Source organism: Macaca thibetana, chromosome 6 (assembly GCF_024542745.1).
Source record: "Macaca thibetana thibetana isolate TM-01 chromosome 6, ASM2454274v1, whole genome shotgun sequence".
Classification (NCBI taxonomy): domain Eukaryota; kingdom Metazoa; phylum Chordata; class Mammalia; order Primates; family Cercopithecidae; genus Macaca; species Macaca thibetana.
This window is the reverse complement of record NC_065583.1, coordinates 97,869,291-97,894,723: the sequence shown is the minus strand read 5'-3', so window position 1 is coordinate 97,894,723 and position 25,433 is coordinate 97,869,291. Positions and strand designations below refer to the sequence as shown.

Genomic DNA, 25,433 nt, shown 5'->3' with positions numbered 1-25,433 from the left:
CTGATAGATATAGACTCAGTTGTCAGCTCCATAATGAGTTATTTGGAAAAAAAAAATGCACAAGGGTTTAAAAATACTTTATTTTGTGACATTTGTTAACACTTTGGTGAATTTGGATGTGTAATACTAACACTTTGGAAGCTGTTATTTTCCTTAATGTAGCCAAAGCCTGCAGGAGAATGAGCAGCCAGGATGGATTTGTGTCCGTCACTGTGCTTACCATAGTCTATTGCAAACAATCACTCTACCTTGTTTACGTTCTTTCTCCAGCATCAACATAGTGCCTAATGTAATAAGTGTCTGTGACTGAAATATACTAGTGCTGCATACAGCTGGGACCTAGCTGTGTCAGTAAACATGGATATCTGAGCTTGCTTTACACCATACTACCTCTCTAAAATGAACACACTTTATAAAAATAGTTACGCACATTAAAGACACCATATTTAAGTAGAATATGCAATTTAAACATCTGTCTCTCATTGTACTTCACACGTTACATTTTTGTAGGACACATAATTTGGAAAATAAAGAGTGCCTTACTTATTAACCTTTAACTTTATAATTATTTTGTTTCCTTCAGACTGGAAGAAATCTAATTTTTCCTGAAACTGCTCACCTGGAGTCAGAAGAACCTATCTTTTGGTCACACGATTCTAATGTGTCTAATCAGATCGCATCAGAAACCTTTCCAGGTGCCCACCCCCATCCATGCTGACCCCCTCCCTTCGCATCCAGCCTTTACTGTTCTTTCAAAGAGTTCATTACTTTTATCAGAGACCAAGTTTTAGCTTGCTTACTAGCTATTCTTGAATGCAGAGGATCTTGAGCCTCTAGAAGGGAAGACAGTAAGAAGGGTAGTAGAAAAATGATCTCATTCTTGCCTTGTGCCCTCACCTACCTGATTTGAATTTGAAACCTGGAGCTGGGTGCAGTGGCTCACAACTGTAATCCCAGCACTTCGGGAGGCCGAGGCAGGTGGATCACCTGAGCTCAGGTGTTCAAGACTGGCCTGGCCAATATGGTGAAACCCTGTCTCTACTAAAAATACAAAAATTAGCCAGGCGTGATGGTGTGTGCCTGTAATCCCAGATACTTGGGAGGCTGAGGCAGGAGAATCGCTTGAATCTGGGAGGCGGAGTTTGCAGTGAGCCAAGATTGCACCACTGCATTCCAGCCTTGGGTGACAGAGCGAGACTTTGTCTTAAAAAAAAAAAAAAAATCTGGAATTTTTCTGTGGCACATCTTTGCTTTCACCTGGAAGTTTAAACTTTGACCTGAAGATACAGAGGAATATGCGTGCTTCTTACCATTTGTGAGAATTCAAAAGTTTGTGTAGTTTGGCATAAAGTATATCTGAAAGGATTCACACGAAACTAACAGCTTTGGTAGACTATGAGAAGCTGTGGGGAAAAGTGGGTAGAGGAAGGCTTGGGACATCTTCACATGTACACTTCCATAGTAAAACAATTTTGAACCCTGTGAATGTACCACCCATGCGCAAACTAAATAAAAATCTTATAAAAACAAGTGTAGAAGTTGAGGGAATTTAATTAACAAATAGACAAACAAAAACCGTTTATCTAGAGTCTCTGGAAATACACACAAGAAGCTGGTAGCCATAATTATATTATATTATTATAATTGAAGGATTTTATTTTCTCAGTATACCTATTGCTGTGTTTACTAAAAATGTGATCTTTAAACATGTATTTAAAACATGAAATACATGTTTCATCGCATTTCCCTATTTTTTTAAAGATACTATTGCCAAAGATAGTAATTGTTGTCTAGTTTTGAACCATATAGGAAAAAAACCTAACGCTGAATATAGGATAAGTGGAGATTGCTCTTTGATATAAAGTGATTGGTGCTGTTTTTCATTATCGTGACCCTGCTGTTTGGTCTCACAGGCTACGAGATCGTATTCCTCCCATCCAGCCCATTTCCCAACCCTGCCAGGGGCTACCTTCTCCGTACCCACTGTACAGTCTTCATGCTCTGCTCTTTCCTATCAATCTGCAGCTAAATTGTGTTTTTATAATTTCTCAAACAGCATGTTTTGCCTTCCTGTTGAGATATGCATTATCACATGTGATATGCTATGAAGCATTCTTGTAGGTATTGACCAAATCCATCATTTTCTCTTTCCTTAGAGCTAAATGGATTATGTGATGAGAAACTGCTCAATACCAAAGGATATCTAAGACAAACGTTTTCCATGTAATCTTATAAATGTGAGCCTCTCTGCTTGAGATGGGCATCACGAGGCCCCAAGGAGCTCTAGGAGGTCAACTGAGCACAGTTTAAAAATCACTGTTCTGAGATGTACACCAGAAACTCTGTTAATATCCTGATAAATATTCTGTTTCCTCTTAATTCTCTTTTCTGAATCGTTTTTTCTAGCAGGAAGAAGTAGAGTGTGAGGAGGAAATTTAGCTCTGTTCTGTTGATAAAGTTCTTTGTGGCTTCTGCCTTTCCACATTCATTATTTCATTTCTTTTCTCAGCAGTTATAGAGTATTAGTTAAGCATATGGACTATACCTTACATTGTGTCACTTAACTTTTCTGTACCTCAGTTTCCTCATCAGTAAATGGAAGTAAGTCATCTTCATCCCTGGGCTCTTATGAGGGTTAAAGGAAGTAATTCACATTAAGAACTTAACTTGGTGCCTGCTCTACAGTGAGTGCCCAGCTCAGGTTGACTCTTACTAGCAAACATTTACATGTCCAAAGTGTGCCAGGTGTACAGAACAGCTTCTATCTTCTACACTGTCTTCTTTACTGTGCTCTTCCAGAAGGCAATTCCTAGAAAGTACTGGTACCTGAGAAGTTCACATCTCATCAACTCTTGAGGATTGCCTAATCTAATGGTTCTTAGCAAGGCAGGAGTTCATTTCAGGACTACTATTTTAGAAGCCTTTTTAAACAAACTTATCACTATCTTTCCACCTATGTCCATGTCTTTGTTATCTATATCTATGTCATTTATATCTATACCTGTGCCTGTATCTATCCATCTATATCTACATTTATATCTACCTATATCAATAGCATTCAAATCCTATCTGCCCCTTCCTCTATTTCCTTGGGAGTTTCAGAGAGTTTGTCTTTGGGGTGGGTGTGGAATGTATGTATTTGCAGCTGCCATCCATTCCTTGCTCCTCTTACCCCTGTTAAGAATTACAATGGTGGCCTGTCAGAAAAGTTTCTCTAAAGCCCAAGACCAAACTTTCTTTTTCTTAGTGATTTCTTCTGAAACATAGTTATATAAATTGAATGGAATAAAATGGGGACCATTTTAACCTATTGTGTCATGCAAAAGATGCCATGAAAAGGCTTTGATATTGCTGTATGTTCATGTATGGGTTTGGAGCACTGCCTGCATTTAATCTCATCCTCACCACCTAACAACCTCGTGACCTGGGACAAGCTATATAACCTCTCTCAATTTCGGAGTTTAACCATCTTTTTTTTTTTTTTGATACAGAGTTTCGTTGTTGTTGTCTAGGCTGGAGTGCAATGGCATGGTCTCAGCTCACTGCAACTTCTATCTCGGCTCACTGCAACCTCTGCCTCCCAGGTTCAAGCAATTCTCCTGCCTCAGCCTCCCAAGTAGCTGGGATTATAGGCACCTGCCACCATGTCTGGCTAATTTTTGTATTTTTAGTAAAGATGGGGTTTCTCCATGTTGGCCAGGCTGGTCTTGAACTCTTGACCTCAGGTGATCTGCCTGCCTTGGCCTCCCAAAGTGCGGGATTACAGGTGTGAACCACCATGCCCGGCTGGTTAACCATCTTTATACCATCTTGTGATGAGTACTTAATGAGATGACCCAGGTAATGAACTTTTTATGAGAAATACACATGGTAAGTGATTTTAAATGTTAATATTAATTTATTACTATTGTTATCATTGTTAATTCTGATGGAACTTGTTATAGAAGTAAAAATAATCTTAGTATCTTTGTCAACTTAGAGTTGCCTGCTCTGGTTAATAATTTTCAGAATTTAAATTTATCTGTGTTATCAAAGATTTATGGATAAATAACTAGCATTTAATTTTTATGTTTTAGACCTAGAAAACACAAACCAGGTTATCATAATTATAGAACGATTAAAGAACACAAGAAAACGAAATAAAATTAGAATATTTCACTAATGTGTTGAGTGACATTCTTAATATAAACATACTCTTCAGGATTTTAACTATATTAGAGGTTTGTTTCAAAGGATATGGAGAAACCAAAACATTAGCATGAGTCATTCTTCTTCATTAGGCTGTAATTATCTACCACTCCTTAATTACTGGAAATGTGCCTTTATGTGGTAAAGGCGTAGAGCTCAACTCTACTTGTCTCCGCTCAGACCACTTCCACTTTGTGGTGAAGTGTAAGGTTAAGTAATTTGTAATTTGTAGAATGACACTGTTGGTTGTATACACTGATAAGGCTAATATCTTCACTTAGTAAAGAAGACGTCAAGATAATACCATTACAGGAGTCAATCCTAGAGGCAATAGAGGATAAAAAGGGAACTTTGATTTTTTTTTACCTAACAAACATGAGTCAGTAGCCTACAGTGGGTCAGGTAATAAGTGCAGTGGGTCAGGTAATAAGTTTAGTGCTGAAACAAAACAAAAGGTAAGTCAAACACAAATGCCCAGGTGGGCAAGGCTGAGGGGAGTGAAGTGAGCACCTGGGCATGGTGAGGATGATAAAGAGTGGAAAAGGTTGTACCTACTGTGGGGAGCGCAGGCCCTGTTCTAAACAGGCAGCAGATACAGGTTCCCAGTGATGCTGTCCTATGAGGACAAAAGCTGAAAAATAGCAGGCCTTAGGATTTTTCAACAGAGGCTAGAAATGCATCTTTAATGCAAAAATCTCCTATATCCAAGTGCTTGCAACTAATTTAAATTTTTAAAACATCGTATGAGAAAAGTAATTCCGCACATCAGTGATCAAGGTTCAGACTCTGGGAAGTGAATATGTGACCTCTGCATTTTCCTTTATCCTAGCTGTTGGTATTGAGGGTCTTCAAAACTCATACCAGGTCTGTCTTCTTCCCTTTGTCTGCATATCCCCCCTCCCCAGGTGATCTCATCTGGTCCCATAGTGATAAATACCACTTATGTGCTGATGATTCCAAAACATTCTTGCATTATACTTCTTCCTGAGCATGAAACTAGAAAACTCATCTTCCTGTTGGTCCTATATTGAATGACAAATAACTAACTTGAGTCCCCTGTCCCTTGCCCAAATCTGTTCTCCCAGTCTTTCTCAATTTAGTTTATGCCTCCATCATCCATTCTTTAGTTCATGCCAAACTCTAGCAGCTGAGCTTGATGTGTCTGTTTCCCTTAATTCCTACATCCAATCTATCAGTAATTGCTGCCGTTTCTTCCTTCACTTTTTTTTTTCTTTTCAAATTGGTTCATCTCCATCCTTTTCCACTGCTACCATCCTGGTCCCTGCCACCATGATTTCTCACCTGAACTCTCAAGATCCTCCTAAAAGGTAGCCTCGCCTTTACTCTTGGCACCCCGTAATCCGTTATTCACATGGACTTTTATAAATGTAAATCATATTGTGTCACCCCTTGCTCAAACCTTTTAAACATTTTCAAATGATTTTGGAATAAAGTCTGAACTCTGTACTCCGGACCACTTATAAAGTACTGTGGTCTGCCTCCTGCCTACTCTCTGAAAGCACAACCTCCACTCTGACGGGCTGCAGTCTCTTGGGCTTCTTTTGGTTTGAAAGCCCAAGGCCTGATAGCCTATTCCAATCTCAGAGAATTTGCATTTTCTACTTTTTCTACCTGGAATGCTCTGCCTCTGGTTTTTGATATGACTTTCTCCCACTCATTATTCAGATCTCAGGCTGATGTCCTTGCTTAGAGAGCACCTCCCACACTAGTCCTCAATGGCGAATGAATGCCATTGAGCTCACTGCCCCCTCAGTGCTCTTTCACAGTCTTTTTTCCCTTAAAAACACTTTTTTTTTTTTTTGAGCCCGAGTCTCACTCTATCACCCAGGCTGGAGTGCAGTGGCGCAATATTGGCTCTCTGCAATCTCTGTCTCCTGGGTTCAAGTGATTATCCTGCCTCAGCCTCCCAAGCAGCTGGGGCTACAGGCATGAGACACCAGGTCTGGCTAATTTTCGAATTTTTAGTAGAGACGGGGTTTCACCATGTTGGCCAGGCTGGTCTTGAACTCCTGACTCAAGTGATCTGCTACCCTTGGCCTCCCAAAGTGCTGAGATTTTAGATGTGAGCCACTGTGCCTTGCCAAAAAGAACTTTTATATTTATTATTTATATGTACATTTGTTTTCATTTATTTATTCAATTATGTACGTAAGCCAAATAATGAGTTATAAGAAAAAAGGCCGAAGTTCAAGAAGCTTTATTTTGGAACACACTTTGATTTTAATATATTCTGGGAAGTCTATAAGATGCTGTTACTATATGCATCTTTTAGAATAAGGTATTCTGTTTATACAGAAACATTTAAATGAAGCATTAACTATCTAATCAGCTTTTCAGTGCTTCAATACTTTAAGCTATTAGGACCCTTTGTTAATGACTGTGATAAAAGTCAAAGCAAAATGAGGATATAAAGATAATCATATGCAGATTTTTGCAGATTTAAAGTCTGACAGCATAATTGACAACATTTTTCAAGATAAAGTAAGAAGTAATTGTTCATAACCCATGTAATACTGGAGAAGAAAATTTGAAAATTTAAAACTTTATAATTTACCTCTCTGTGCTGAAGAAACCAAAAAGAAAAAAAAAAAGAGAACAAAAAGCCTTGTATAAAAGTGTTCATTATTTTTTGCTAGCAATATTATTAGTCATAGATAATCATGAAATCATTCTGAACAAATATAGTCATCTACAAAGAAAATATATTTGTGTCATATATCTTGTAATGTATAAAGGCTACATTACACATATCTTTGACTTACATGTCTTTCCTTTCACCTGCTCTTTCTCTACCCTTCGGTAACTCTGAGCCAAAAAGACAAACATAATTTCCAATGCTTTCCAGGAACAAGCTAAAGCAGGGAGGGAAGCAACATTTCAAATAGACTCAGCTAGAAGTGGAAATCTCCTCTCTTCACGGGTATATTTTCAAAGCGTTTTTAATTTGAACTTTCAATCCCTCTTTAGAAATAAGATAGGACTCTTTGTTCCTACTTTTTTACTGAGTCTCCGTTCTTGACTGTAGTAAAATGCTTCTTGTTCTAACATACTTCATTTGTTTTATACTTGATGGATTACGGCCTTTCTGGGTTTTCCAAATCCAAAATGTCTGTTTTTCTTTTGAGTCGACAGTGTTTGGAAAAGGTAGGCAGAATTCTTATTTAACTTATTTTGTTCAATACACTCCACAGCACAATCCCCAAGCATGTGAAAAATTACTCCACCCACCTTAGATGTGGTGATTAGTCACTGACTAACAGTGAAGTCAAGTAACCAACATGTTGAATTAAGCCAAGATTAAAATGGTACCATTTGTACTGACTACTTGATAATCATTCTTGAAGGCAGACAAGTCTAGGGCTAGTGTACTGTGACAACACAAAATACACAAAATATTTTTGAAGTAATTTTATTTTGAATAATTTCCTATGTTTTTAATGTTTTCATTGGAAATAAGAATATTTCTTTTAAAAAGATTTCATTTCTCCCCTTGATACTATTAGTGTGATAACCTCTTGATTGAATATTTTAATTTGTTAGCATTTTGGTGTTTGTATTCCAAAAGACTCTTCTAAAATGGTAATTTTCCACTTTCCACTTAAAATAAAGAACATAATCAATAAAGAATCTAAAACTATTATTTATTGATATTTGGTAAAATCAGAGCATCATCGTGTTGAAATCACTGTAACACTAAGCCATTAAGCTATAGTTAGTTCTTTAGCTGAGTCAAGGTTCTTGCAGAGCTGCAACCAAAGAGAAAGCCTTTACTATTTAATAGGATTTTCTTGGTATTTGGGAGAGTTTCCAAATAATCATTGGCTTCACACATACTATGCTGATTACAGCACAAAGGATGACACAGGGAAAGCAATGTCTGTTTAGTATGAATTTGTTGCTACCTGCAAAGATTATTCAATACAAGCTTTTATACCTGGAAATATTATAGAACAATACTGCTTTAATAGTTCACAGAATAACATAGAATTCAGCATTCTAGATTTTTCAATATCAGGTTTAGAAATATTCTTAAAATGTATTTTATGAGTTCAGCTCTATTAAGTGATTAAACATTTAATGGATATGGTTCAAAGTTCTAAATAGTAAGCTCTTTTAGTTTGGTAACTAATTACTCTTTTCTCCACATTTGCACCTTCATTTAACACTTATTTTATTTTTTCTTGCTTGCTTGTTGCCTTGATAATATTGTCAGTAAGCACACTGAAGGGATGGTTTATATTTCCACGGAGAATAACCCAGTGTTTTGCATGGAGATGGCCAATGTTCAGCAAATGGCTGAATTCTGTTTTCTCAAAAGGACACACAAATGCAAAGAAGACTAGGACATGGGCTAGCAATTATGCATACTGACAGAAGCAAAGTTGGTAAGAAAATATATATTTCTGTTACCATGATTAATAACTCTTTATTCTTAGTAATGACTGTCTCTCTCACTAGACTATAAGCTGTTGAAGGCAGACACTGTATGTTTTGTCATCATATTCCTAATGTCTCCACATAAGTGCCTAACACATTTGTTGAATAAATAAGTTGTCTATGGGTGTATATGCATGGGTGCAATATATGAGTATTTTTACATATGTATGTATATTCCTACATATATACTTTTGTTCTTTACTTTTAAGTTCATTTATTGTTTTAATATGGTGATATTCTAAGTTTGATCGAATGGCAAGTCTATGTTTAATGCAGTAGGTTCTTATTATCATTTTTGGTTTCATGCCCTCTGGTAAATTGATAAGAAATTTTAGATTTAGTTATCTAATATGGATGGTGTGCTAATTTTTATAATTCCATGATGGAATTCTCTGATGTTTTATAGCTATTGGTTTTTAGACAGAATTATTAACTCTCTCTCTCTCTTTCTCTCTCTCTCTCTATATATAAATACACACACACACACACACACACACACACACACACACACACACATTTCCCCCTATGATTTATGAAATATTTGCAGAATTTTTCCTGGTATTTGTAGATTTTGCATTGGTGACTGCAAATAAGATATTCTGCCTCAAAAAGACAAAAATAAATTGATTTAACTTTTCCAAACAGACTCAGAGAGTTCAAATAAGTTTTAGGTGGGAGAGAGAAAATTAAGACTGAGTAACACATATCCAGTTCTTCCATAAAACTTTGGCTGTGCAGATGGTTTGTGATCATACATTATTAAATTCACCTCCTCCTTGTGATACATTTTATGCCACCAAATCCCAACTCTGCAATTATTACATAAGGAACAGTATAGCATTGCAGTGACCAAATGTAAATCCAATACTCTTCAAAGCTGCCTACATGCATGAGGAAGATTGCTGCAACCTGTCTTTGGTGGACTCTCATGGAGTATCAGATGCTGCATGTTATGTGGGAGCCATGCACAAGACCAAACAAAATTTGCTACCCAAATTCATAATTCTCTTGTTCATCTGCTGCTTCTCATTCCATCAATTGAAAATATTTTCCTGGGATTTGGAAAGGCTGAACCAAAACTTGATTAGAAAAAATAACTGGATTTTGGTCCTGGATTTATTTAGCAAACATGTATTGATCACCTACTATGTGCCAGTTATTGGGTTTATGTGACTGGGATACATCAGACAAAGATTCCTGCCTTTGCAAAGCTGTTCAATATTCTTGTGGTAGAGACAGATGACAAACAATTACATAAAAATAAGTAGAGTATATAGCCATTGCTACAGAGAGAAAGAAAAGAAGGGTGAGAGAGATTAGGACACCAGCGGGTGACAGATTGCAGTAGTCAGGATGACTTCATTAAAAAGGTGAGAAATGATCCCAGATTTGACAAAAAGGATGGGGTTAGCCAGATAAATAGACTTTTATCAGCCAGGTAGCCTGGGACAAGCAATGCAAAGCTCTGAATCTTGATTTCTTCATTCGTGAATTGGAGGATTGGTCTAGACCATCTCCACCAAAGTCCTTTTAAGTTCTTAAATTGTGTGAACTATGATATAGCTGATGCCAACATTACGGAGTGAAAGCAGTCATCTAGCTAATGTTCATTAAGTGCATACAATGTGTCATGTGCTGCTAAATGCCAGCGATGTCACAGCATTCAACAAATGCTCATTATGGTAGTGACAATTTAGAAGTATCTCATTACATTCTTCATTCATTTGCTCACTCACTTAATCAACAAACATATATTAAGCACCCACTATGTGCCTGGCACTGCTGTATAGTTGGAGTTAGTTATAAAGCTGAGAGACAATCTGATGAGGGAGGGAGGCATGTTAGCAGGAAGTCCACGTGAGGACTGAGCCAGATCTGAAGAAGGGGAGGCAGGTTCAGGACACACAGCAGGAGGAGGAACAGTGAAGCTGAGAGAGGAGTGTGCACTTCTGCCAGTGGTTCTGGATAGACATTATTTTCTTCTACTTACAGACACAAGCTTCTGGCAATTTCTTCTTTAAGCAAACCTACTTGTTTTATTTGTTGACAAAAGTGACCATTACTTTTACTTATTAAATAGAAGGACACAGTTTTCATTTCTGGGATTTCCTCTTGTTCTTCCTTACAAAAATTTAAAGTAGTGGATCTGTGCTCACATAGTAAGTACATTAAGGGAAAATATTATTTGTTTGGAAAGCTTTAGTTTCTACCAGGAAAGTAAAAATGGTCAGATAATGTTTAATGTGACTGGGGAGCCTAGGCACGGTGGCTCACGCCTGTAATTCTAACACTTTGAGAGGCTGAAGTGGGCTGATCACCTGAGGTCAGGAGTTACCAGGCTGGTCAACATTGCAAAACCCCGTCACTACTGAAAATACAAAACTTAGCAGGGCTTGGTGGCAGGCACCTGTAATCCCAGCTACTTAGGAGGCTGAAGTATCAGAGTTGCTTGAACCTGGGAGGTGGAGATTGCAGTGAGCTAAGATTGAGCCATTGTACTCCAGCCTGGGTGAGAGAGCAAGACTCCATCTCAAAAAATAAAAATAAAAATAATATGAATGGGGAAATTTTAAATTGTGAAATTAAAGAAGGCAAAGAAGAGAACTTATAAAATGTTTACTTTATTAGAACTAAAGTGATGATATGGTTCTGTTAACAAATGTACTTCGAAAAGTATGACTTTTTTTGACCAGTATTTGTAGTCTGTTTTCTATTTAAAAATCAATTTTCCATAACAGGGAGGAAGCAATAAACATAATGATAACAACCACCTGGATAAGTATCAGCTCTTGGGAACCAGGCACTGTACTAAACACTTTCCACATATTTTCTCATTTAATTCTCACAAAGCTCTATGGAATAAGCAGGCATTAGGCCCAATTTTACAGATGAGGTAACTGGGATTTGGAGAGATTAAGTAAATTTTCCAAGGTCTAAGCTAACTAGTGGCATTACAGGAAAGACTCAAACTTGTCATCAGAAGACATCTGCTTGAACACCAGATGCAGGAAGCACTGACTCTGACCTTGATGAAGTCAAGCAGTTACATGTTCATCTATTTTGCTTTGTATATTGGTTAATGGGCAAATGGTCATAACATTTCTCTCTTATCTATAAATGTCTTCTAAAAAGTTGTATTTTAAAGAGTGTGTTCTTCATCTCTGAAATTCTACTGGTAGTTGAAAGGCTACACAAAGTTTTTGGACCTGATACAAATATTGTAAATATTATTCTTTCTGTGTGATTTGATACTCCATATAAAACTCTTCCTAATGGTCTCAAGTTTCAAAGGATTTAAAAGTAAAGTAGCCACATTGTGACATGAGGAACAAAATCCATTAGTTTAGAGTATAGAGAGGGTATTAACAGTGGCCCCTCTTCCTGTAGAAGTATTTGAGAAGATAACTATTGCCTACATTGAGGACAGTATGTTATATACAAGCTAATATCTTGATTGCATATTTTTAGTAGACTTTGTGGACAAATGAAGTTTGCTTTCCTGTATGACCAAATTATTTCAATGAAAAATGAAAGGAAATGGATTAGTGCATGTGAACTTTTTATCTAAAGCTAAGTCTTTTTCCATGGGAAGCTGGGAGAGATTTTTTTCATTACCAGAGAAATGTTTTTCACTAGAAACACTTTGCATAGGGGTCTACACTTGCTATTTTCTTTACTGGTCATCTGCTTTTTTCCCCTTCTCTCTGTTTCTCTCTCTCTCTCTTTGTAATATCCAGATTAAACTTTTTTTGTGTGTCTATATATCTATAAAACCTCTCCCAACAACATTATGAGGAGGCCTTCAGAAAAATAATTAACTAACTCATACACGTGGAACTCAAAAATGTATCATTAAAATGTTGAGCATCTGTATCAAGGCAGCCAAGAAGAATTTGAGGATGATTTGCACTATTTTCCCAATATTGTTCAGACCTTGGGAACTTGGTATCTATAAAATAGAAATTTAATCAAAAACAGGAGAGAGTAAAGATGTTTTTACAGTAACGTGAATTTTCAACTATTTTCTGTCACTAACAGAAGCTCATACTGCTTATCAGCACCATTCAAGAATCTGAGATTGAGATAGCTAATTTAATCATCTGACTAAATTCTTCAAAAAATTCGTGAGGATTTCAGCTCCCTAAAATTCCTTCTGGGCTATGTTTGATAAATAAAAGTTTTAAATACAAGAAAATATGCAGTATTTCAAGTAAGCAACGAAGCAAGTAAGTAATCTACTTTGTTGATTCTTGTGCCATCTGATTTATTTTTGCATTGTAAAAGACAACTGGAATTACAGAAGGTCACTTGGAAGCAGTTTCTCTGAAGAACTATGGGATTTGAAAATTCAATCTGAATGCTATCATAAAAAATTGTTGGGAAAAAAGTAATGAGAACAGGTATTTGGTTTATGGGCATAATATCATAATCCTATGACTCAAATCACATTTCAGCATTAAATTTCCACAAGCCAAATACAGTTCTATTACTTGAAAGCTCTTTAGCAACTCTTCGAGGCAAGCCTGCACTTTCTAAGAATATGAATTTACAATTAAAATGAAGTGGACTATCAAGCCTTTTTAAAAATGTGGACAGTGTATGCAAATAATCTGGATGATCCTGATATTCTGGGTCAGAAATCCCTTTGCACTAAATTTCAGCAGAGGAGATGGGAATGGAAAGGCTGGAGTAACAGAAGTTTTCCTGCCTGAGATAACTTGAGTATGACTTATAGGAGTAATTTTTCAAATGTTAGTACATTTTAAAAATACTGGTCTCATACTCTGAGTGCAATTTTGATTAAATGGTTTGTACACAGTTTATAATACACCCTTGGTATCTGTCATCTAATAACTTGAAACCACGGCTTAAGTTTCTATTGCATTGGATATAAAACTGGCATTATTAATAATGACTAGGTATTACTATTTTGGCTGAATTGAATTCTGTCACTAGAAGGTAAAAGGGTATTATTCCTTATTAGAAATTTCTACGTGTAAATATCATATGGTCTTTGGGAAACAGCTCTGATTCTACTATATATCACAGAAACAGCTGAGTCAGCAGCTTGCAGAGTAAAATTTATGATTACAATTTCTTTTCTCAGTTCAACAGAGAAAAAAATAAATCTGTTGGAAGCAAACACAACTAAAAGAGATGTGTCTAAAATAGCTGGACATAGACAAATTCAGAATTCTATTTTGGTAGTCATAATACGTACAGGAAAATACTTCTAGACAGATTTACACTATCATTTGACCTTCACAAGTCATACTTTTCACAGTGAATGCAGTTTACTGAGGCTACGCTTTTGACCTTGAAGATATAACTTAGAGTTTTATGTCTTTTGGCAAACTTATCATGCCTCTGGTACCCCGATTGAGTTTATCTAAAATTATCATCATCTGCTTAAACTGTTAAGTTCTATAATTCCTTTTTAAATTATTCAGCATCCAAGGGCAAGGAGAGAACTGTTCCTCTTATTGCATAAGTCTCAGCTTTCTTAATGCAGGATGTCCCTCATCTGAAGCTGGGACTGAGGAAATAGCTGCATTGTACTGCAGCCTCAAATCTTGCTACAGCTCTCAGGCTTAGGGTTCAGCTGCGCTGAACAGAAATGTGGAGGGGCAATGTATTGGTCTATAGGAGCTAAAGCTTTACTGAAGCAGATTATAAGAGGGTAAAGTACTTTTTTCCTGGACAATAGCTTGTCTAATTTTCATTTTATCTATACTGTTTCTCTTAATGATTAAACAGTTACTGTAACAGAATGACCTTATATCCTAAGTTTTACTTCCTATTTTCTCTCTCTGACTTGCATTTAAATGAACTCTATGCCCTCCATTTTACCTGAAGATAGCAACTGCACTTGACAGCCTTGAACGATTACACCAACTCACTGCAGCTGGACATTCTTAAGCTACTCAACTTTAATTGTCCCCAATTCTTAACTCTACTGTAATGCAATAGTGCTCAAAAGGCAGGGAACACATTTGCCAATTAGCAGAAAGGGAAAGAAAAAGCCAATGCAGCAGAACTAAAATTAAGAAACACTAGCCCAGCATCTCAACTCTAAGTCACTTGAAATTAATTAGGCTTTGGTAAGAGAAGCTGTGTTTCCTTACCTTGGAGGTGAATAACTCTGTCGTGATCCAGAGTGTAGTTGTCTGAAAGATGATCAGCCCAGCAGATTGAAATCAGCACCAGAAGAAGTAGACTCTTCATCTTTATAGCCCAAAGAATCTTCTTCACTGCGAGAGCATCACATACAAAGAGGCTTGTGAGATTTGGAGCCCTTTGGAGTGTTGCACTGCACAACTTATTACCGCCTTATCATCATAGAATGGGTCTGTAAAAATATTTAACCCAATCTTTTCAGAAAGTTACTGTAGCTGCCTTTGAGAGCTGAAGACGGCAGCTTTGAACAGTTCCAGCTACCATCATGCAGCCAGAGTCCAAATAGTGTTTAACTCTATCTTTGCAGAACTGTAAATCTAGAAATTTAAAACACTGTAGTTTTGATACAGAGAATTACAGCAAGTAACAAAGAGATGTGGCAAAAACATAAACAGACCCTTAAAAAAATTTAAGCCTCTGAATTTGCAACACAAGTTAATAAAACAGCAATGTGTTATGTCTCTATATGAGTATTTATCACTTGGTCTAATTAGAAATTGAATCTGAAGCCAGAGCAGATAATATTTGCATGAAACTTGACATCATCATTCATTTTACATGTGGCTTCCTAAGCAGGTTAGACTTGCTCGTTCCAAATAGAAAAGAGGACAAAAGAAAAGTGCCCGATTAAGCAGAAGCAGCACATTTGTTAGAGATTCACTTACCATCTTAAATACTGCTTGGGTCTATGGTGAATAGTTGACAATTATGAACAAACTAGGTTAGAGTTGTGCACGCTACCACTGCAGTCATCCTGATTGATTTTTCATTCATTTCAACCTAAAATGCTGACGCACCAACTTAGAGTGCCAGGTAGGGTCTCTGCAGGCAGCAGAGCCACGGTTGCAAGGAACGTCCCTGCCAGCCTCCCAGGGCAATTAGGCAAATGAAAAGCTGAAACAGACAGGGAGGCACAGCTCTGGTCCTAAGTGAAAGAGGCAGAGCCATCACTCGCCTGTCCTTTATCGAAAGACTGATGTCTTAAAAGGGGACATAACCTCTTCCCTCCCAAAAGTTTGTCATTGGAAGGACCAAAAGTGATTCTAATTGATACGAACCTTATAACCTTTGCAGTATTTGGCCAGGCAAGAATTTCAGTGGAGCTTCTCTGTTTTAATGTGGAAGCCGACATGAAAATTAACAAGGACCTTCTTTTTCTCTCATGCACACAGCAGCCTTAACAATACTGGCTATTTTTAAAACTGAAATTGCACAGTACTGGCTTCTCACACTAATTTGTTTTTTCCAAGAAAGCCTGACTGCCTGGAATACTTATTAAAGAGCTCTGAGTCTGTTCCTGGAGGTCCTTGTAGGAGAGCCTCTACTCCAGAACCGAATTCACTTATTCACAGAAGTTCTCCAAGTCTCTTCTGAGACTGAAACACATCTCTGCACTTTCCCCTGTGAAGATTTGCACTACTGTGAAGCTGATGGCTTTAGTCTTTCACGTGTGCTTTAAATCCTTTCTTTTTCTTCATTATATCACAGAAAGAAGATAGTAGATAAGCAAACAAATTGCGAATTTTTTTTTGCCCAGGAAACCAAGAATGTTACCTTCAAAATTCTACCTGCTTTACTAATCTTATTTTCAGAAGTTCACTTTCTTTTTCCTCTAAGGACTTTTTTGAAATGCTTATTTTTGTTGTTGTTGTTGGTGGTGGTGGTTTGTAGTCACTAACTTTTGTCCAAAAAATTACAGTTTAAGATGTTACCTATTTTCAGCCCAGGATTGTGCTTTGGGTGAACAAATATAAAGGTGGCCTTTTGGAATTTGGAATATAATTGAGATAACTGTAAACACAAATATGAAACAATAGACAAACAGTACTAGAGGTGTGATGTGCTCTCTGCTTGTTTACAGAAATCAGAGAAGGGGGCGCTGTGGAGGAGAGGGTATAAAGAAGGTGTATCATTTAACGATCAAACACAGGAGACATTCTAGATGAGGAGTCAAGATGAGCAAAAGTGGAGAGTTTGCTAAATTAATGTTCACATTAGTGTGGTCATGTATAGTGTAATTTATAGGAAGGTGCATATGATACACACACTAGGTTAGAGTTGTGCATCCTACCACTGCAGCCACCTTGAATTTCATTCATTTAAAAAAATATGACACATCTGTCTATATATCTCCTTTAATTCCATACCATAGTATTTAAAATTATACTACTAAGGGTCCATTCCAATGCGTTAAAGTACTGACCATCCAACAACCTAATTGAAAATTGCAAACATCTTGAGTGCTTGTGAGGGAGTACGGGGAATAAACAAGGATAAAAACACTTTCCATGGAATGTCTACTGCTCGCCAGCACTACGGGCAGCATGTTGTCTGCAATGGCTCATGGATTCCTTAAAACAATAATGTGAGACAAATATTTCCATTTCTTGGGATACAGACAGTAATCTTGCTGGAAGGCACACATCTAGTAAGTGGCAAAGTCCGTATTTGCCTTCAAGCAAATTTAATTTATTATTTCTTTTGTTGCCTTTTTAAATTCAAGCTTTTAAACTTACAACTACTAGGATCTTAAAACTTTGACTTGTGCTATGTATGAACATACACATTTTTCCCAAGGCTTACATATTGAGAAGGCAGTCAGGTGGTATTTTTCTTAACATGATTTGCCCTGCCTCATTAATTATAACACTCTGGTACCGTGACAAAGTCTTGATAAAACCAAATCGAATAACGATTTGGAAGCAATATACCTTATCCAAGGTGAAAGAGTAATAGTTTGATAGAAACGCAGACACACATACACAGAGATACACAGAAAGATAGATACATACCATCTTTGAAAAATTCAAGTACGTTGGACATGTGCAGTAGTTTGTGATTAGAGGCCTCTATCAGTGAATACTTTGGAGTACCCTGTGCTGGCATCAATGCAATCCAGGGAGGTGAGAATGGAAATTATCTTTGCTACCCTGGCAAGCACAACAACCATCTCACCAGTAGACAGGAAACTAGAAAAGTATACTTTAGGGTTCCAGTCTTCAGGTGTCTGAGCCATCAGATATACAAAACAAGGTGCTCCACACCAGACTGAGGTCACTGAAGTCAAGGGCTGTGCCAGGGGTCTGTGTGCTGGTCCCAGTAGAAAAGGACAGCTCAGGCATAGTAGGTGGTCATGTGAGTGAATAAATCCGAGTCCTACTTATTTGCATTTTGTAATCATGCCTCCTCTCAATGTCTAGGTATATTAGGTAAAAATTTGCATGTTTTGATATGAGCTAAAATTTAGACAATCTGGGGGACTTTTACACAACCAGCTATTATCAGCTCCTGAATGAGTGCTCTCAGTTCACCTGCAATTCACATATTGAAGGTCTCCTTTCACAGCCTTACAAACCCTGATGCTCAAGCAGCCAGCTACAAGATGAATCCAAACTGAAATGTCTATGTTCATAGTCAAAGACAGATGATAGGAATGTAATTTTACAGTCCTGCTTTCTTGATAATCGAACAACGATTTGGAAGCAATATACCTTATCCAATGTGAAAGAGTAATAGTTTGATAGAAATGCAGACATACTAATATCAACAGTCTAATACCAAGATGGTCAACTGCTATTTCTTAAGTGTCTACTACATTATCATTATCATGATCATGTTAGGTAATGTGGAGATAAAAGCAAATGAAAGGCATGTGTGCTACTTCATGTGCCTTGAGAGCTAACACTATGTATTTCCTGAACTGCTATTTCTCAGAAAAACTCAGTTGAGGTAAGTATGTTGTTAGACACATTTTGCGGTTCTAGAAGTGGAGTCTTAGGGTGGTGAGGTACGCAGCATGTACAGCAAGGAGCTGGTAATCTGGGCAGTGTGACCCCAGAGACGCATTCCCAACTACCATTATCATTGTCCCAGGTCCCCTGATGAGTGCTGTCAGCTCTCTCCTAGCCAGTCTTGCAACCCCTTTAATGCTTCTTGCAAGCTTGAATTTTCCTTGTCATATTGCATAGTTCTGTGAAAGTTCAAGCTACCAAGTCAGCTTAAAAGCTTTTCTGATGCCATGGACTGGATGTCCAGCCAAGACCTTTTCATTGTGGTGAGCTTTCAGTCTGGACATGGGCAGCCTGTTGTTCCCTTACCCTGGGCATGATCCTTTGGCAACCTGACAAGCTAGGAAAAATCATAGATCAGAAGGAAGAAAAGTGAGCTCTATTCCAGATCTCACAACCAGTACATCAGGTCTCAATTTCTTCACCTACAAAATAGAAATAATGACAACGTCTCCCTGGTTTAAAAGTATTCTTGAACAAGTATACAAATCACAAATACTAAGGTATTGTTATTAAGTTGGTAAGGACTGCCTCAAACTTGATTGATTGTTATGGATAAATGTAAGAAAGATAGCAAATCAAGGACATCTCCATCTCAGAGACAGATGAAATCCTCCCATAAATCTGCTATTTGGAATGAGTTCAGGAGTCACTTCCCAGCAGCAGCAGCAGCAGCACTTGGAAACTGCTAGAAAATGGAAATTCTTGGTCCCCTGATACACTGAATCAGAAACTCTGGGGGTGGGGCCCAGCCATCAGCATTTAGCAGTCTCCTTCCCCCTCAGTGATCCTGATGCCTGCTCAAATTTGAGACCCACTGGTCGAAGTTTTTAAGATTACTGGGCGTTCTTCTTCTGGGTGTGGGTTTGAGCTTCTGAGACTTCCCAATTCTTGGAAATAACGCCATGCTTATGTTCATTTTTCCTCTCTCTACTTTTCCTCATTTTTCTTTTTATCTACAGGGCGTGTGTGTGTGTGTGTTTGTGTGTTGTAATTAAAAATGTTACTTGAAAACACTGGAAAGGAATGCATATAACATATTAGTCATTTTCTAAAAATAATAGGCAGATGGCTGAGTATTTTCCTTTTATTTTACAAACTATATTGTTGCTACATTTGTAAGAATTAAGGCGAAAAATGTATAATCAGAACGATTCTCATCCACAAAAGGTTAACAATTTAAACAATATATTTGTCATTATAAACTATTATTTGCCATGGTTTATTTCCTGTAAGGTTAGGATAATTGTCATTTTACTGATGGTCTCGGAAATATCTAACACTGGCTGTGGACTTTGGATGATTTCAGCAGGACTGGCAGTGCAGGTCCCTCAAAGCATCACTCTGGGCCCACTGCTCTTCTCTGAAGCCAATACACTGCTCTTATGGGCTCAATTATCAAAGGGTAGAAAGTGGGTGGAAATGGAGTAGAAAAGAGGAAGAAGATAGAGGAGATTTTAAGAGAGGACAATTAAGAGGAAGAAAAGGTCACTCAAAAATAAAAGGAAGGGCAATAAAAAAGTAGCAAATGTATAATAAATGGTGAATATTTGGCACACTGCCTCTAAGTTTGAAGAAATGAAATGTCACAACAAAATGAATACTGAACTACAATTCTCAGATCCAAGAACTTCTTAACATGGCTTCTCTATGAACAATATTTGTTATGGAGTTTAATGTCAAGTTTTTCTTGCGAAGATTTGGCAGGGTATGGAGAAAAAGATTCAGTGGCAGAAACAGAAATGAGCAAGTCAACCATAGACTTCCCAGTTTTTTATGGGGGCAATATATACCACCATATTTGAGTGATATAAGGACATATATTTCAGTTTAATATTTATTAGGCTTGCCAATGCCTGAAGTTACTGCTAAAGGAATCTCCAAGTATACCTTAGCCACTTGCATAGAAACTGCTTAGATTTAGAGCAAATCATTTAAAATGACTGCTTTTTGGAGTATCACTTAGCTGTGGATGTTTCCACAATTTACTTGTGGTTTCTTTTCTAATTAAAGATCTCAGAAATCTCACTTAATCATGAATTTGTACCATGCGTATAAAACATGGGAGGCTGAACCTAGGATCCTCATGACTCGGAAACCTGCATTCTTAAATGTACAAATAATTTATATTCCATTTTCTCCTCCATGTTTTGAAATCAGCCTATTTCTATCCTGTTTTTCCCCCAAATTTTTTATTCTCTTTCTAAGCTTTTTCTGTTTTACTTTCTTGCTTTTATTTATCCATCCATCACCTCCAAATCTTTCTCACCCACTCTTACATAATTTATTCTTTTCTCTTTTCCCTATATTTCATATTTATTACATTATTTGATATTTGATGTGGTCATAGGATTATTTATCATCGAACCAGGCACAGAGTAAGTAGGATAACTACTTACAACTATACTAGGAAAACAGTAACATGTAAATTGGAGCTATCCTGGGGAGTTGGGGAAATACGGCAATGGGTACAACGGAGGAAAGGTAGAATTTAGTTTCATTTCTTCATCTACCCCTTTTTAGCTGTGTGACCCTTGAATAAGTGATTCAACTGCTTTAAGGTCAAGTATTTTTTATCTGTCAATTAAAAGAGTTGACGCCAAATATTCAAGCTCCATGTTAGTTGTTACGATTATGATTTAATTTTTTCTTACTGGAGATATCAGATTGTATATTCTACTTATGTTGCATTTTAGGACTGTCCTCATTAGCAAATAAATTCATGGATTTTTAAAGGGATAATATCAATAATGCTTGTTTAAGTAGCAATTCAATTTACTTCCTGTTTTTGGCTGTTGCTCTTTGCTAGCTCTCTCTCAGAGAATATTGACAGAGTTTGAGACAAACTCAGCACCTTTTCACCTAATCGAAGTGCATTTGCTCAGGCTGCTCACTGGCCCCTTAGAACCTGCTTTAGATAATCCTTGAGATGGGGGTTAGACTTCTCCAAAACCAGCTTTTTAAGTGGATTCTGCAGTTGTTTTGTTTATTTATTGATTTTCTAAAACAAATATAAAAGTCCTATCTGAGCAAAAGCACACATCGTATTTTGTGTTTATAATGTTCATGTCCACAGCCTTTAAGCAAATATTTAGGATATATGGGGAAAGTAGTACACAGATATATTAATAAATGTAGGGATCACGTATTTCTTGTCTCTGAGTAACTAAAAGTCTAGAATACCTATAGATAATATTTAGCATGTTTCTGTAGGTATTCTCACTATCTACTAAAAAATTTTTCAGTTACATGAGATTTCATATAGGTTTTTATGGGCATGTGTTCCATAATTAATAGCCTGTTTCTGGGCCAGATAGTAGAGGAAGTCAATAAATAAATATTAAGCAATACATTTTGATGATGATGGTGACATTAAAAGGAAATAAACCTCTTATCTTCCCCTGTGTTTATCTCTGAAAAACTGATCCTATTTTTTATGCCCTAAAATCATAATTTTGCCAAAGAACACTAAAAACTAGACAACCAATATGAATATTACATTGTGATGCTATTAAAAATGCATCCTCCATAGGCTGCAGTAGAAAACATCTATGTTCTATCATCGTACATAAAGATCATCAAAAATAAAATTACCTCATGAACAATTCTTAAAAGACAATTAAATCTGTCAGAATATAAATAAGTAATGTTGCCACTTCTCATGCTAACTCATAATTTCTTTGTGGTTTAATATGCTAAATGCTACCATGGTATATTTGCTTTATAATAAATACTCTTTAATGGATATGCTTGTTAGACATACTCATATAGGAAAGATATCATTTTACAGATTCACTCATTCTTGATTCTGTGATCAAAAATCTGATCAATAACAAAGCATTGTATTAAATAACATAAAGTTCGACCTTGAAAATATTTTTCTTAATGTGTAAAATCAAATGACTCATTATTATGATCAGTAATAGTAAATGAATTTTGAACATTGACAAAGAATTTGGCACTAAATTAAGGACTTTACAAAGGTATACATGACTTATTCCCTAGTGAATTTGAATTTAAATAGAATGAACCTAAACAGAGGCATTTTAAATTGATCAGAAGGCCCCTTGTAACCAATTATGTATAATTTTGTCTGGAACACTCTAAAGGAATGTTCTGGGAATTATCAACAGCTTAGATTGCTATCTCATTGTTTCTTATCAAGCACAAATAAAAAATGGACAAAAACAAATAAAACAACTTTCATTTAAAATTATTCTTTTACATCATTTTATTTTAATTAATTAATTAATTAATTATTTGAGACAAGGTCTGTCTCTGTCACCAAGGCTGGAGTGCAATGGTGTGATCACAGCTCACTGCAACCTCGACCTCCTGGGCTCAAGTGATTCTTTCACCTCAGCTCTCCAAATAGCTGGGACCACCGTCACGTGCCACTGCACCAGGATGATTTTTGACTTTTTGTAGAGAGGAGGTCTCCTTATTTGCCCACGCTATACATCATTTGAAATATATAGAATAACTCTCCTCTTCATATTATAATGTACAAATAAAATTGAGAATTTTTAGGAAATTTAGAATTGGCCAGGCGCAGTGGAGGAAATTTAGAATTTAGAATTTTTAGGACGGCTTTTAAATGTAGGTTATATAAAAATGAGTTTAGACTCTTGTGCTCTTATGCACACAACTAAATGAATACAAACCTCTTAGTTACAGTTTTTATAATTTGAAACAAGAGTTTTTAAAATAAGATTTCTAGCACTAGGGTTTATACAGGTAGGAAATTGATCATTACATCAGTTTCAACTAAATGCATTTGAAAGTGTTTCTAATTGAGACAACAAAACAATATTTTAAGACTCAATTTCATTACAATTTTTAATCTCTTTAAAAGTTCAAAATTTCAACAGCTGTCAGTTAAACATTATATTAACATTGGATCTAAAAATACAACTGCAAAACATCTACATGACAGCTTTGGTGCCATCACAAATGTGGCAGTAACAAGTTCTCTACATATTGCAAAAACACTAAGCTCACCACTGCATCCCATGTGTCATTCTAAAGTAGTTAATAAACAACAAGAATCAGGCAACTCACAGATATTTTAAATGATGACCAGACTCTGAGAAGGCATAGAAAGATTTTAAAATATGGGTCAATTCTGATTTTTGACTACATACAATGAAAAGTTTTATGATCATTGATTTACTGTGGTACCTAGTTATACTAATTCATAATAAAAATAAAAATAATATATTAATAGTTTTTAGCAGCAGAAACGTCTATTCTCTCCAATGTACTTCATGCAGTCAGTCCTCATCTCTGTTGGCTGCCTCTTTTCATGTATCTTCCAAAATCCTTAAGAAAGTTTACTATTTGTCCCCATCCTACGTCAAAACATGACCTCATCAGAATTCAGTTCATTGTTTTATAAGTAACAAAGTGTGTTCTAGCCAAAAGGGCTGTGTCTACACAGCTCAAAAAAGGGAAAATACAATATCTTCCAATTAATTTAGCAAATATTGACAACTAAGCTCATTAAATTGAGTTTCCAAATTGGCTTTGTGATGCAGGATATAGCTGAATAATTCATCCTAATAGGTTTTTAAATTATAGTGATCTTTGAAGGTGTTTTTTAAGCTTTTAAAACTAAATAATTCTCATTTACAACTTCTTTGGCTGAGGAATTTGTTCATCCTGAAAACACATGAAATCATTTAACCAACTTTCTTCACAGGCATGGAATCTTAGCTAGAAACTACTACTCAAGACTTCAAAAATATCTACATAATTTGTAGCTGTCTTTTATGAAGAACAATGACATTTAAAACTTTCACATTAAGTATAAAAGCTTGCCATTGACTCAGAACTAAATAATCATAGATGAGCAAAATACGTAACAATATGGGCACTATTGTCCTAAGAATGAGGGAAGCTGGGTATAAAAAGTCTCAGGTTTTACATTATTCTAAATACTACAAAATTATCAGCTCCACACCTCTCTCACAGATCCTCCCTTTCAACCTGGCCTCCAAATTCCCATCATTACAGTTACCAATACAAAGTTCCCCAAGGTTGTTTCCATTTCAAACGTGCTCATGGTTTTGTGAAGTATTATAGCAGTGAGGGCAGTGTAGAGGTGGCAGGGTTCCTGGGTGAGTACTAACAAAGTTAAGAGGAAATGAGCAGCTACAAAGAACTAAGCTTCTCTCTTCCATAATTTTCATAGAAAGCCATGGTAGTGCCATGAGCAATTACATAAAAGACTCAAATTCTCATCAGTGTTGGACAAATGACAGTTGAGGATAATGTGCCTGCAGTTGAGGATAATGTGACCTTTGAATAATCTCTTATACCTCATTAACTTTAGCAGATACACAGATACATTTAGATCTGGATGATGAAGTGTAATCCTAAAAATACAGAACCTGGAAAGCAAGGGAAGTGGTGACATTACGCACTTCAGAAAGGAACTGCTATTTAAAAATTGTGGAAAAACCTCACATACACAGCTGCCAGTCATCACCCTCAGAGGTTAGTAATAACTGCACACCTCAAAATAAGTCTTAGTGAGCACAGTACTGCAAATACTGAGAGAATACTGACCATATAAATGTCATGGGAAATATAACGTAGATCTGAGATGGACTTCTAAAAGTGTGCATTCTCAGCAGGCAATTGTTTAAAAAACAGGCCCCCTACTGCCGAGAAGCAAACAGAAAAGAACAGGAACAAAACAAAGAGGGAGAAGCAGACTGCGGGGAGGAGGAGGGGGCAGAAGGAGGAGGAAGATAGCAACTGAAAAGAGGTCAAGGAGTAGTGTTTTTTAGTGGTAATGAACATCTACGAAGAGACCAG

General features: G+C 36.6%; 2 protein-coding genes across 3 annotated transcripts in view; both read right to left on the bottom strand.

Annotated features, from left to right (window-relative positions):
- The window catches only part of HAPLN1 (hyaluronan and proteoglycan link protein 1), a 35,768-nt gene extending 20,104 nt beyond the window's left edge, over nucleotides 1-15,664 (bottom strand). Inside the window, exons 1-2 of one of the 2 annotated variants that reach the window (XM_050795165.1) lie at nucleotides 15,489-15,664; nucleotides 14,772-14,897 (exon numbers count right to left, since the gene is read on the bottom strand). In XM_050795165.1, coding sequence (XP_050651122.1) covers nucleotides 14,772-14,871 — 100 coding nt within the window. In that variant the 5' untranslated portion in view covers nucleotides 14,872-14,897; nucleotides 15,489-15,664. Of the gene's footprint in view, nucleotides 1-14,771; nucleotides 15,097-15,488 lie in introns of those variants that run through there. The other variant, XM_050795164.1, reaches the window with a different exon arrangement.
- The window catches only part of TMEM167A (transmembrane protein 167A), an 857,923-nt gene that overhangs the window by 615,549 nt on the left and 216,941 nt on the right, over nucleotides 1-25,433 (bottom strand). The window lies entirely within an intron of this gene.